Source organism: Sinocyclocheilus rhinocerous, unplaced genomic scaffold (assembly GCF_001515625.1).
Source record: "Sinocyclocheilus rhinocerous isolate Xijiao unplaced genomic scaffold, SAMN03320098_v1.1 scaffold2283, whole genome shotgun sequence".
Lineage (NCBI taxonomy): Eukaryota > Metazoa > Chordata > Actinopteri > Cypriniformes > Cyprinidae > Sinocyclocheilus > Sinocyclocheilus rhinocerous.
The window spans coordinates 189,660-204,522 of NW_015650329.1; the positions used below are offsets into that span (position 1 = coordinate 189,660).

At 37.9% G+C, this 14,863-nt stretch overlaps 1 protein-coding gene across 1 annotated transcript in view; it reads left to right on the forward strand.

Moving 5' to 3' along the window:
• LOC107711758 (genetic suppressor element 1-like) overlaps positions 1-14,863 on the forward strand; it is a 274,061-nt gene that overhangs the window by 70,501 nt on the left and 188,697 nt on the right. The window contains exon 2 of the mRNA XM_016516806.1: positions 10,050-10,215. Coding sequence (XP_016372292.1) covers positions 10,050-10,215 — 166 coding nt within the window. The remainder of the gene's footprint in view (positions 1-10,049; positions 10,216-14,863) is intronic.

A 14,863-nucleotide genomic window follows, 5' to 3' on the forward strand; every position in this document is an offset into this window, starting at 1 on the left:
AGGCGATGGAGCTGTAATTATGGATAAACCTCCTGTAGAAGTCTAAGAAGCGTTGGAGTTCTTTGACGGTTGTGGGGATGGGCCAGTTCTTAATGGCTGCCACCTTCCCCTCGTCCATCTGGATGCCACTGTGGTTGATGTTGTATCCAAGGAACTGCACTGAGGTCTGGTGGAAAAAGCACTTTTCAGCTTTGAGGAACAGATGGTATTCTCTCAGGCATTTCAGGACCTCCGCAACGTGGTGGCGATGTTCGGCCATGCTCCGGGAGTAGACAAGGATGTCATCTATGCAGGCGAGTACGAACTTGTGGAGGAACTCCCGGAGAACCTCGTGCATGAAATCCTGGAATACGGAGGGGGCGTTGACCAATCCATACGGCATAATGCAGTATTCATAGTGTCCAGTAGGTGTCACAAAAGCGGTCTTCCACTCGTCCCTCTCACGTATCCGGAAGAGGTTATATGCGCTGCGGAGGTCCAACTTGGTAAACACAGTGGCTCCGCGGAGGTGTTCTAATGCTGCTGGGACGAGGGGAAGTGGATACAGGAATTTTACTGTAATCTTATTTAATGATCGTCCTTAATGAAACCTCTGTCCTTCTTGGCCACGAAGAAGAAACTCGAAGCAGCAGGGGACGTAGAAGGGCGAATGTAGCCTTGTTGTAGAGCCTCTTCAATGTACTCCTCCATGGCCTTTTGTTCTGGGATGGAGAGTGGGTAGATCTTTCCACGGGGCACTGGCTCACCCGGAAGCAGATCAATGGCGCAGTCCCATGGCCGATGTGGAGGTAGTATGGAGGGCAGAATACATCGCTGAAGGGGACGTAGCAGAAAGGAATGTCGAATGACTGTTTCTCCACTGGGCTCTCGATGGAGGTAGAACAGACAGGAAGGGACTTGGAGTCACGAGGAGGAGGATGTGGCGTTAGAGAGAAACAGTCAGGAAAGCACTTCTCATCCCACTTCAGGATCTCGCCAGATTTCCAGGAGAGGATCGGATTATGCTATGGGGTTCAGGTCTGGTGAGTTTGCTGGCCAGTCAAGCACACCAACACCATGGTCATTTAACCAACTTTTGGTGCTTTTGGCAGTGTGGGCAGGTGCCAAATCCTGCTGGAAAATTAAATCAGCATCTTCAAAAAGCTGGGTGCATTGAATTTATTTAATACACGAGTTTCACAATTTGAGCTGAATTACTGAAATAAATGAACTTTTCCACGACATTCTAATTTATTGAGATGCACCTGTATGTTTCTCTCTCTTTTTTAATTGCTGAGATGCATTGAATTTTCTTCTCCTGCCTCTGTTCTTCTCATACCTGAAAGGCAGAGCAATGAAAGGTGTGCTACATGTTGTACCATGTATTGCACCTTGAATTAGCTTTTTTGTTTCGCTTTATATTTTGTGTGGATAGCTTCGGTTTTTATGCATCATATTTAGTGTGAAGATTTTGACATATTTACAGTTTCTATGAACAACTTTATTGATGTATACCTTTATGAATCCTTTTTTATGGAATTCATGGAATTGAATTGGTCATGGCCTAATGGTTATAGAGTCTGACTTGTAACCCAAAGGTTGTGGGTTCGAGTCTCGGTACCGGCAGGGATTGTAGGTGGGGGGGGAGTGAATGTACAGCACTCTCTTCTACCTTCAATACCATGACTGAGGTGAGACCCTTGAGCAAGGCACCGAACCCTAAACTGCTCCCCGGGTGCCACAGCAAAAATGGCTCCAGGTGTGTGTTCACTACTCACTGCTGTGTGTGTGCACTGGAATGGGTTAAATGCAGAGCACAAATTCTGAGTGTGGGACACCATACTTGGCTACATGTCATGTCACTTTTTTCAATTTATTCAGTTGCATTTGTTTAACATGATTACAGCTTTTCATTCTGTTCTGTGTGACTTCTGGTACCAACTAGTTTAAAAGGATTGCATTAATGTATATGTAAAAGGATTACATAAATTGATAAATATACCCTTTTTATTATACACCCAATTTTTTAGAATATAAAAAATTAATGCTTTTTGTGAGGAGCAGACCCAAATTCAAGCATTTATTCAACATTCTTCATCCTCAGTAGCAACCGTAATCATCACATTTCACACTTGTTACAAAGTTCATTTGATGCTTCAAAAAGCGTTCCAACAAAAATTTTACATTAGTGAGTGCTCAAATGCTCATTACTCATCATGCAACACGTGTTTTGTGTGATGTATCATGTATGTATTTTAATGAGATATGCATGCCTTTCACAGAGTGGATCTAAACCCCAGTCAAGTAGCCTACACCTGAACCATCTAATTAAGGTGATCATGGTTATTCCACAGTCACTAGACAATTTCTACAGACATTTATAAAATCATAATTCAAAATATTATACAGCCAAAACATAAAAAATATGCAACCTACTCCACTTTACTGCAACACAGATTTAAAGTTTTTGTTCTTTTAATTCAGCTAAAAGGTCACACTGTGATGTGTCAGTCTTCTGTTGGTTACGTGTCATAACGTGATACAAATTCGCAGGGTATAGATAAAAGTTGAACTTTGGAATGCAACAAAATTCACATGAGCTTGCATTTCATGTCTCCCGCATTCATGGAAATTCCGAAAGTCTGCAACAGCCTCAGAAGGCCTTTGCGATTTCTTTTTAAATACGAGTGTGTGTTTCAAAATGAGGTTATTGTTTAATATTCTAACTGCACTGCTGTAGTTGCCAGAGCAAAATGCCTGCTTTAAAAAGAGAATAAATCCTTCAGGTTCAATTAAATATCACTTTCATCTAGGTTAATTTATGCCAACCTGTTGAGTAGTGAGCAATGTTCCCTATAAGTTGCGCGCGTGCGCGTCCGCGCAGAACAAATAATATGCTGCGCACACGCAAAAATGAGTTGGGAAGGCTAGTAAATGCGAAATAATTGCAATTCTCGGGAAAACCGCTATAGAGTTGTTGTCGCTATAGATTTAGAACCGGTGAATGTGGTTCACAGGTTTCATAGAAAGAGAATGATGTGCGCCAAATGAGTCGCTGTAGAAATCGAATACTTTAATGGTTGCGGACGAAATAGCCCAACACGAAAGCCAACGCAAACGCAATGACATGTGAAATAAAACGCCATCATGTTTTAAAGAAGAGTGGCTTGATAAAGTGGTGGAAATAGCGGATGATGGACACAGAGCAGTAACAACTCTTGAGACATTTACAGTCACACACAGGTGTAATAGTGTGCAAACTCTACTACTCTAAACTCTACTTAGATAAGTATATAAGAATTCACATGTTCACGTTTTTTGAAAATATTTAGCTTACAGATCTCAGTTTAAATACTTCACTTTGTGTTCTATTCTATTCTGTTCTATTCTATCAGTTTAAATGCTTCAGTTGTTTTTATATATTATATTATAAACAAATAACTGACCTCAAAAAGGGAATTCATGAGCAATATCTGCTTAATTTTTTCATATTATATTATAATGAATTAAACTTGAGATTTTTTTAATAATGATTTTTTAATAGAATTTCTTGGTAACACAGCACTGTAAAAAAATTTTCTCAGGTAACCTAAAATGTGCATCATTTAGTTACATCAAGGGTCAAATCAAATATAAATAGCACATTAAAGTTAAAAGTTACGCACTTTTTTTGTGTGTGCGCTGTACAGGTCTGGTATGAAGAATGTTTTGCTCAGGTGGCCGAAATGTGGTAAATCAATTGTTTACCTGTTTATTTATACCTACTGTTTTGCCATGATTCCCAAATTTAGAGGTTACATATGAAAAGTTTATATGACATCCAATAACCTGAAATCAAAATGTTACTGCATAACGGTCTGTCTGTTGATGCGACAAGAATGTATTCTATGCAAAAACAAATACTGTTTTCACATAACTTTACGTATTACCCTAAATTCACAGCATGTAAAAATTCTTTACCGGCATTCTGGCAACTTCTTGTGCATGTCCTGTTCACATATCTATTTACACTATATGTTTGAAAACCAGAGAGAGAGAGACTAAAATGTTTTCTAAATCTCATGTAAAAAAAAAAAAAAAAAGTTACTGTTTCAGTAACTTTGGCTTTCAGGCTGGGGGATCTATTGAGGGTTTCTGTCGAGGGCTAGACTTATTACCATGGTTAGATGGTTAAAAAAAAAAAACGTCTGCTTTGGTACAGACGCTTCTGCTGAACTCCAGACTTCTCTCTGATAGATCCTCCCAGAGGGAAGAAAAATCTAAAGTGAGATCTCTTTAACATCTCAAATATTTCTCCTAGACGGAAATCTAGTTTGAGTGACGAATGGAGCTTAAACGTAGTTCAGGCAGACCACGGCGTGACAGCCAGCATCAACTGATGCTCAGCTGATCGTAACTCCCACTACAATTAAACAAGATATATAAGTTAATCTGTACTCACACTTGCCATAGTCTGTCACACAAACATGCGCTTAGTCAGCACAGTTTGACTTTGAAGGAGTGTGGAATCATGTTCATGGATGAGGAAGCGCATTGTGTTCCATAGTTTATTTGCTGCGAAATGATAACTTAAGTTAACAGGACACAATGCCATTGACAGGCGATGCATTACACAGACAAGGCACTCCTATTGCTATGAATGGGAGACACTGTTGGCAAATATTTTCTGTGAAAAGTAGCTAAAGCCTGTTCATGCTGCTAAATATCCCTAGATGACGTCATACGTCATTTAGCATATTCATTACGTCATTACGTGCATTGCATTCTGCCTAGTGTCAGCCCTTTATTTTGTTTGCTTCTCTGCTACTCTCTGTGCTCACACAATGTATTTTAATACAGCCAAATTGCAATAAAACTGTTCACATATTATGTTTGTTGTCAGACAATATGAAATAGTGACTGAAACGTGGCCATTAAGACTATGTTAAACCAGCAGTCTCTTCCAAGCAGCTGTTCTGTTAAATCCTGATTTATAATCGAGATGTTGTCTGACAAAATCACCATACGTAAGACATTGCTGCGATTTTTGGATATATATTCACAAAATGATCACTCAGGCTTGTCCAAGAAGTCACTAGATTCTTGGAAAAGTCGCTAAAGGGGTCTGAAAGTTGCTAAATCTAGCAATAAAGTGGCGAAGTGGCAAAACTGTTGGGAGAAAGTGCAGCACGCAGTGTGGCGGATAGGTCCCGCCATCGGCGTTAATGAGCCAGTCGATGATGAAGTCACTTCAGCTGCCGTTAGAAGCTCTGGTTGCTATAGAAACAGTCAGTGCTCTGAGGCATGCGTTTAGGACTGTGCATGAGCATTGGCTGGTCAGCCTGAGAAAAATGCAATTTTATGATTCCAGTGTTTAGAAACAGTTATGTGACAGTCGTTGTCAGATTTCATTGGCAATTTTAATTGTGAGGTTTGGTAGGAGGCTTGGTGAAAACCTTTGGGGAGTTTTGTGAGAATAGTGGCCACTGATGGAGGGACATAGGCTGAATCAACACCTGAATAAGGACGATTAATGAAGACATGGAGACAGGCTTTCCAAGAAGACCTGGAAGACATTGGTGTCCAATAGAAAGATGTTGATAATGTGGCCATGGATCAAATACTTTGGAAGACTCTTGTTTCCCATTGTGCCCAGCACGTGACCTGATGATGATAATGGTGAAATCTCTGGAGAGTTCGAAGCTACTCTCTTTAAATATCAAGGCACACTACCTCTCCTAGCCATTCAGGGAGTGCGCCCCCTGAATGATCTTAGAATTAAACCTACTACATCTTTGTGTTGGGGGTTCAAACCTCATCGAGGTTTGCTTGTGGACAGCTTGCGGAGCGAAGCCTGCCGCCAAAAATAATGTTCAGGACCTCTAAAATAATCTTAATCAAACAGAGTGATCCTGACTGAAATACGGTTACTTTAAGATCAAATGGAGACATTTGCTTGAGTCTCCTGCTTCTCACACTTTTCTCTTGAGACAAAAACTCTTAACTCTCTCACAATGGTCTCCTTTAAAGTTTTAGAAGAGATCTCAACAACATCACACACACTGTGCTCTGAATTTTCTGTTAAAGTAACCTAATTTCTGTCTAGGAGAACCATTTGTGATATTAAAGAGATATCTTTTTCCATCTTATTTTTTACCCCTCTGGTTAGCTTCAGTGTCATTTATCCACACCATTTCAATCAAACACAAAACCTATTATCATATTTGAAGTCGTTCCATGTAGACAGTGTTTTATTGCACAATGATTTAACAGATGAAACCTTGACCTATATTTATATGCATGCAAAATGGGCTGTACAAGACAAACTTTTCAATGCTAAACAGAAAAAAAGGTTATGCAACAACTATTTAGCACTGGTACACTAGTGTTACATTTGTTAAAAAGAAGTAATATTATATTAAACATCTTGCACTTATATAAGTACTTTCTAGTATGTTTGGAAAATGTGCTGTATATACAATGCTGAGCATTAAAGCTAAATTTAAAGTAGTAACCCTTGATATTCTGAAATGTACAGTATAGTGCTATTTAAATGATAGTTTCAGTATTTACAATATTAGTAAAAAGTTTAAAATTTAACGTTTCTCCTAAAATAAAATTGAAGATATCTGAAGACAAAGCTGATACCTAAATGAGACATATGAGAGAATTAGCCCTTAGTATCCTGAGCTTAGAGTAAGCTCTGTCAGAACCATAGCCTTTTGAGCAGCACATCAACATGGAGGCACAGCTGCACCAGACAGCATGAGTTCGGGTCCCAGCTAAAGGTACTTTCCTGCAAACTGTTCTCTTCTCACCTCTCCCATTGTTTCCATCTCTCCTCCTACTGTCCTGACCATTACAGGTGAAAACCTCTAATGTAGTCAAGAAAAAAAGAGCAACCTCTGAGCAATACAACTTTTTTATATATAATGGAGTCTTGAAAGACATTACAGCAAGACAATAAAGAGATCTCCCATGTTTCTCACAGTCCATTCTCATTTTGGACTTCTTTTTTTTTTTTAATTTTAGGAGAAACACCTGAGACACTGTTGATGCTAAAATTAGAAATATATGAGAATCACAACTAAGTCTCATGAGCTTAGAAAAAGCAAACTCTGAGCAATAAAATATTTGTATAATGGAATCTTGATAGTGATTGCAGCAAGACAACAAATAGATATTCTGTTTCTTCCACCACATTCTCAGTTTTGACTCTTTTTCTCTCAAATATTTCTCATATTTTATTTGTGTCTACTTTTATTTCTCCTAAGGAATTTTAGAAGAAACATTTGAAATGCTGTTGATACTAAAATGAGAGATATATGAGAATCACAACTAAGTCAAGTCACCTTTATGCAGTAATGATTGTGTCAAAGCAGCTTTACAGTGTCAAACAGGAAAATATTTTGTCAATCATGCAAGAGGACATTTTTCATTTTTCAGCTAAAGTCAGCTCATTGATGATTCAGTGATGTCATCATCCAGTTCAGCTCTCTTCCAATAGTGTCTGTGTCAAAGGTCCCCAACTAAGCTAGCCAAAGGTGACAGTGGCAGGGAACCAAAACTTTTTTTTTCTCCCAAACCTTGGGAGAAACCAGACTCAGTCGGGGGGGACAGTTTGCCTCTGGCCAAATGAAACCAGCATGGCGTGGTTTAATTCCAGGATGCAACACAGGTGCAGAGAACTTGTCTGGTTCCCGTGGTCTTGTGCCGATGGTCGTCGAAGTGATGAGGTCTTCGCAGGGGATCTGTCTCTGGGTCGCATCTAGTTGACATGGTCTCCACTGACCATAAGAATGAAAGAGACTAATATTAGCGTAGATGCCATTCTTCTTGTGATGTAGCGAGTACATCGGGTGTTATGGGAAGTGTTCCCGGTTACAGTTGACCTAATTAATGCAGCCTAAAAGTCCTTTAACTGATTTGAATTATAGAAATGTGACAGTGTATTATGTGTATGCTAGGTTAAAGAGATGGGTCTTTAATCTAAATTTAAACTGACAGAGTGTGTCTGCTAGGTAACGCTACAATGCTAGGTAGATTGTTCCAGAGTTTGGGCGCTAAATAGGAAAAGGATCTGCCGCCCGCAGTTGATTTTGATATTCTAGGTATTATCAAATGGCCAGAGTTTTGAGATTGCAGCGGACGTGAAGGACAATAATGTGATATGAGCTCACTCAAGTATTGAGGATCTAAAACATTCAGGGCTTTATAAGTAATTAACAAGATTTAAAAATGTATATGATGTTCAATAGGGAGCCAGTGCAGAGTTGACAGAACCGGGCTAAAATGGTTCTAGTATGATGGTAATATGGTTCTAGTAAGAACTCTAGCTGCTGCATTTTAGACCAGCTGGAGTTTGTTTATTAAGCGCCCAGAGTAACCACCCAATAAAGCATTACAATAATCTAACCTTGAGGTCATAAACACATTAATTAACGTTTCTACATTTGCCATTGAGAGCATAAGTCATAATTTAGATATATTTTTAAGATGGAAAAATGTGGTTTTACAAATGCTAAAAACATGGTTTTCAAAGCAAAGATTGCTATTAGGTTCCTAACTTATGACAAAGAATTAACAGAGCAGCCATCAAGTGTTAGACAGTGTTCTAGGTTATTACATGCGGAGGTTTTTGGTCCAATATTTTTTTTTTTATTTAGCAGTAGGAATTTTTTATATCAACTATGCATTCCGTTAGTTTTGCGAATTGGTGTGTTTCATCTGGCCGCGAATAAATATAGAGCTGAGTATCATCATCATAACAGTGAAAGCTAACACCATGTTTCTTGATGATATCTCCCAAGGGTAACATGTAAAGCATGAAAAGCAATGGTCCTAGTACTGAGACTTGTGGTACTCCATACTGTACTTGTGATCGATATGATACCTCGTCATTCATTAAGTCTCCTGAGCTTAGGAAGAGCAACCAGTGAGCAATATTTTTTTCCTCTGGGATCCCCTGTTTCCTCACTTTCAGCATCTCACCTTCCTTTTCTGGTCAGACAGCATCTCATCAGTGCTCACGTGCTGTTCAAAATCTCCTTTTCCTCTGTCTCTCTTGTTCATCTGATGGATCTATGAGCAGTCTGTCTCATATCTGGGCAATGTCACATGAAAGATAAGACTTTCATCGTTCCCCAGAAATCAAAGTAAAGACAGCTGCTAAAAACAGTGGTGCAGCTGACAGGGCCTATTAGCTCTGGCAGTGTGTAGTCAGCACTCTGCTTGCTGAGGAGACGTTTCATCGTGGCTATCAACACACTGTTTGAGAGTTTATATAGCAGTCTTACACAATTTGAGCACACTTTCTTCATCACAGCATTGATCTTTACTTATGCGCTGGCACAAATAGAATCTGTATTATTAAATGTAAAAAGTTTTATGAAATATTGTGAAAAATCGGATTTTAACTCTACCATGGTAGAATGTGTTAAATGGAACTGAGGGCATTTGAATCTTGTTGGTAGCTAAAATCATCAAATTAGCCAAAATAATTTTATAAATGAGCATGCAAGGGCCAGGTGATATGTAATGTAACCTAAGATTTCTGCAGAGTTGTACAGCCACAGATTGTTTGTGGTATGGATTACTAGTCTACATTTGGTAGTTGGTTTGGGTAGTTGGTAAGTGATTGTAAGCGATCAACAAAACTCCTTTGGCACTTGTGAAGAGCAATCATAACAGACATCATTTACCCATAGTCTTGTGACGTCACAAATGAGGTGGGTTCAAATCTTGGCATTTTAGAAGGGTGGAAATCAAAAACTCATATTTTTAACTGGAGAGTCAGTTTTGAGAAATGTAACTTGTAGTATGTTTTTTATTGTAGAGAAACCTCTTATATGGGTAAATATGAAAGACATTTTGATTTTCCATTTAATGACCAATTTTACCATAGCCACCAAAAAGGGGGGACAACTCAACCTGTATAATCCTAAGGGTCAGAAATATGGTTGAAATTTGTCATGAAAAACTAAAGTCTGTGAGCAAGAAACCTTGATTAATATTATAAGTGTTACAAAAGTGTACAAAACTGTGTTGTTTCTTTGAAGATCTCAAGCATTCATTTAAAATGTTCATTGCAGGGATTGATGGTGGAGGAGTCAGCCAGCAGCAGTAAGGATGCAGAGGCCAGAACACCAATGGTCACTATGGCAGAAGTGTCAGAGCAAGACCACACAACCAGAATGACCTCTGGCACCTCACCCCTGTGCAGCCTGAAAGTGGAAAAGGCAGATATCTCAGTGCCCAGTGAGTATTCTTGAGTCCAAATTTGTCTTTCCTCTTCCTTTCTCTCATTTTAATGATTAATTTCCCTTCTTGCAAGGTATTGATGTGTTGGATGCTGTGTTGGTGAAGAAAGATAATTTTTCTGTTGTCTGCTTATACTTATTTCTTGCCATCTCTTTGACTCTGCCATAGTCAAGTGTGTGCTAAATCTCGTTGGGTGTTTCATTGGAGGATGTGTTGCTGGCAGTGGGGAAACAAATTGGTTTTGAAAACAACCTTAGCATTGAGGATGAGTAAAGCAGTGTTAGTCTTCCTGATGAATAAGATTAACAAACAATTTTCATGGTTTATGCTACAACTGGTAGTATGACGTGTTTTGAGTGTTGGACATAAACAGATTATTTGTCACAATCAAGGCTCAAGCAAGCATTAGTGTGATGTTAACAATGCAACTCAAGATGTAGGCAAATGGTCTGGCCAGGTAATTGAGGCTGAAAAAATAAAATTGTGAGTTTGGTAAAACAGCCCATGATTGGATAAATGTGAAATGCGTGTAATAATTAAGCATATAATTTATCAATGTGACAAAATGAACAGTGTAGTACTATAATGGCTGGCAATTGGAACTGTACAGAAGACTTTAAAATGGATAGAAATGGAGAAGAGCCTCATTTTTAGTTAGGTGTGGTACTTCCTGTGAATGATGGGAGTGTGAATGAACTAATGTTTGGAGAAACTGTAATAATCTTGTACAACAGTAGCTATACATAGATCAAAGTAGATCATATAGATCAAAGACCAGATCAGTATCTGGGTTCTTGAGGAACAGGACTTGGACACCCCTGGGGTAATGGGTTTGAAAAGAGAGTGATATTGCTATTATTCCTTCTAAATTAATGCAAAATCAGAACATGACAAATATTTGATGGGGAAAAAAAACAAAATGTTCAAGCACTTGTATTTTGCTTCTTTTTGATATATTTGTGCACACTCTGACTCTGATGGTTAAGTGTCCTGAGGGTTAACCAGTCAGAACAAAGATGAGCTTATCAAATGTGTTTATGTGGAAAGTTCTCTCGTCTCTTCTCATTACAGTCACACATAATCTGTCTCTTTCTCTAACTGTGTCTCTCTATTGTTTTGCATTAGCTTGCAGCTCTTCTTGCCATTGTCTTATTTTAGAGTATTGGGGCTGACACATCTCAGGAATTTAGTTGGGTGAGGTTCTGCCCTCTCTGGGTCAGCAGAAAATTGTGCCACCCACTCCCCTGAAGCATTTCTACCCTCGTCTACCCTTAAAATGAGATGAAGTGCATTCATGTATTATTTAAACCACACATTTTAACAGCTTCTGTTCAAACAGCCTGAGAGGTCCATGCGTATGTATGTGGATGTGTTTCTTATATCCCAGTCTAACCGTTCAAGTGTTGACCTGTTTCTCTGAACACTCACACTGTAAGAAATAATAAATCTGCGGAAAAACAATCATTTTGATTAAAGATTATGAGGGCACATGAATTTTAAAAAAGTAACGATGTGCTTAGATAAATCATTTAATAATAAATATTGCAACATTTCATAAAAATTATTTTAAAAAATTAATTATATACCATTACAAGTGTCACATTTTAATCTAATTTATTTTTTTTATTACACATCAGATGTTATCAGCATAACAATTTAAAACATTGAATTTAATTTTAGCAATAATAAATGTATGAAATAATGTAGAACCTTTAACATTTGTTCTTCATTTAGCATTTAGCATTTTTTTTCTAAATCTTATTAAATGTCCCCAGTTTTAAATAGACAGATGTATTCTCAGAGTGTATGTTAGATGCAAAATGTGTGCTTGCCATTTTCCTTTCAGTGTAAGTGAATCGATTGATCAGTAACACGTTATTTTTAGATCATGACGCCATTACTCCACCAAAGAGAGATTGCAAGCAAACTCGCTTTTTGTAGAGAGTCTCATTTGATCAAGTTTAAACATCCGGAAATGTGTGGTTACACTGCTGTAAATATGTGTGTCTAAACAGAAAGCAAATGACTGGTCAAATCCCGTATTCTGATGACATGTACTACACATAAACATGACCGAGGCAGAGGGGTCCAGAAAGATTGGACTGTGGGTTTTAGGAGGTTGATGTCTGGAATAAAGGCTCTGGAACAAATCATGTGCTTTGCAGCTCATGCAGCACTTTGACAGTATAGAGGAGCACACTGCAGGAGGAGATGAGGAGGCCAGTTTCGCACAGGAAGTAGAGAGAGGGAGGGGGAAGAATGAGTGTGTGTCTATCTAAGATGTGTTTGACCACAGTCCTATGAATCAGCACACACACAAACTGTCTGATTGTGTCAGAAATTATTATACTGGCTTTGACCACAGATTGAAGGTGTTTTTTAAGCAAACTATATCATAGTGACCCAAACAACATATATGACATAACATGAAACATGCATGCTTTTTTTGGATAAGTCCAGTGAAGAGAAATAAGACAATCTAGGTATCTACGAGTGTTAAACAGGCCTGCAAGTAGAAACATCCTGAAGGAGAGACACATGATGGACAGGAAGTGCCATCAATATGGATGCGTTTCCATGCGATCACTGTAGTCCGATCAAGCAGATCAGATCATCAGTCAATCAGGACACGGCACATTTACACTTAGCAACATCAAGTGACTTCTTTATCTGGATAACCGATCGGATCTCTCTTTCCCGCACAATATTTAAATAAGTCTTCTGGCAGTTCAGGAGAGAGGGGGCGGGGTTTTCTTTGACGTCGACCTGCGAATGCAGACACGATGGCTAGATTGTGTTTACATTACACTGAGATCCGACCACAATGTGTCCTCGACTACCGCTGGACCAGGATATGCTGATCAGATAACATTCCCATCAGAAGTGCGTTTACACTTGTCTTGTCAATGTGTATGTGGACAACATCCGGATACAGGTCGCATGTTAATGCCAAGTGTAAACACAGCCTATGGTAAGATTCTACCTGCCAAATTTCTTTTACAGTTCTCTAGATCTTTACATGGTTCTTATGAAAATGCAAATACATACAGTATGTTTGACATGTTATTTGCTATTGTATTTAATTGGTTGTCATTCTATAAGAGGCAACAATCTGGCAGCTAAACAGCAGGCAACTAAAGCAGCCATTTCAAATTCAACTTGTTCAAGTGCTTCTCTGTGGATATTGTAATCATATTTTGGGAACAAATTTGCTATTTTTTTAGGAAACGTGGAAAGTTTTCTGTTATGGTTAAGTATGTGTGTTTGTGTTTTAGTCATCGTTTATGGCATTACTCAAAGTAATATTAAAACAGAGCTAGATATGCCGCCATCATAATCCTCAGTCAGTATGAGAGTGGGTGTTAAATTATTTTTAATGTTTATTTGTGGCCACTGAAATGGAAGAACCCACTCAGAAACAACACAAACTCGATCAAGTGGTTACTGAGAGGTGCTTTATTTTAGAGCTTCAATATGTGAAATTTTAGCACAGCAAAAAAATAAATAAATAAAAATAAAAAATAATAATAATATATTTATATATATGTATAGAATCTATACTTAATACACATGTTAATTCTATCTATATCTATCTATCAATCTATCTATCTATAGATAGCTAGATAGATAGATAGATAGAAAGATAGTTATAATTAACACAGTGAAGTAGGGCTGGGTTTTGACACAAATTTCACGATTCGATTCGATTCTCATTCACAAGCTTGCGATTCGATTACCAATTCGATTCGATTTGATTTCGATTATTTTGGATACATATCAGGTACAGTACATGCCAAATTTTCTCAAGGAAAAAAAAATCAGCTAATGCTGTAAAATATACATGCGAGTCAGTTGGTACTACATTATAATATTAAAGGTTAAAATTGACTGATTTGTGCTGTACAACTGCTTAAATTGCACTTAATGAAGTTTTTATAATTAGGTTACAATTACTTCAGTTAGCTTTTAGGAAATATACACATTTAAAGTGGCTGTCAAAAAAATGGGAAATTTGGAGTAATTACCCCTGTACAAAAATCTGGACGTTATACAGAAATTAGTAATTATAGACCAATAAGTATTCTCCCTGTAATGTCGAAAGTCGCTGAAAAATGGGTAGCGGAGCAAATAATCACATATCTTAATAATAGTGCCTTTTCCCTTCGCCCTATGCAATTTGGTTTTAGAAAAAAAATATTCTACAGAAACGGCAAATTGTTTTATGTTGGAAAATATTAAATCTTTTTGATGGATAAAGGTGGTATAGTTGGTGCTGTATTCCTGGATTTTAAGAAAGCTTTTGAAACTGTAAATCATGAGATTTTACTTTCTCAGTTATTAAATTTTAATTTTTCAACTGAAGCCGTTATGTGGTTTAAATCTTATTTAGAAAATAGAAAACAATGTGTACGGGTTATAAATGTGACATCAGATTACTTGGATTATAATATTGGAGTTCCACAAGGTTCTATTTTAGGCCTATTATTGTTTAGTATGTATGTAAATGATTTACCAAATGTATGTCCTCCAGATGTTATTTGTCAAATGTATGTGGATGATGTTGTGTTGTATGTACATGCAAAATGTCAACAACAGGCTGCACAGAAATTGACTGACACTATGAATCAAGTTGCACAATGGCTTA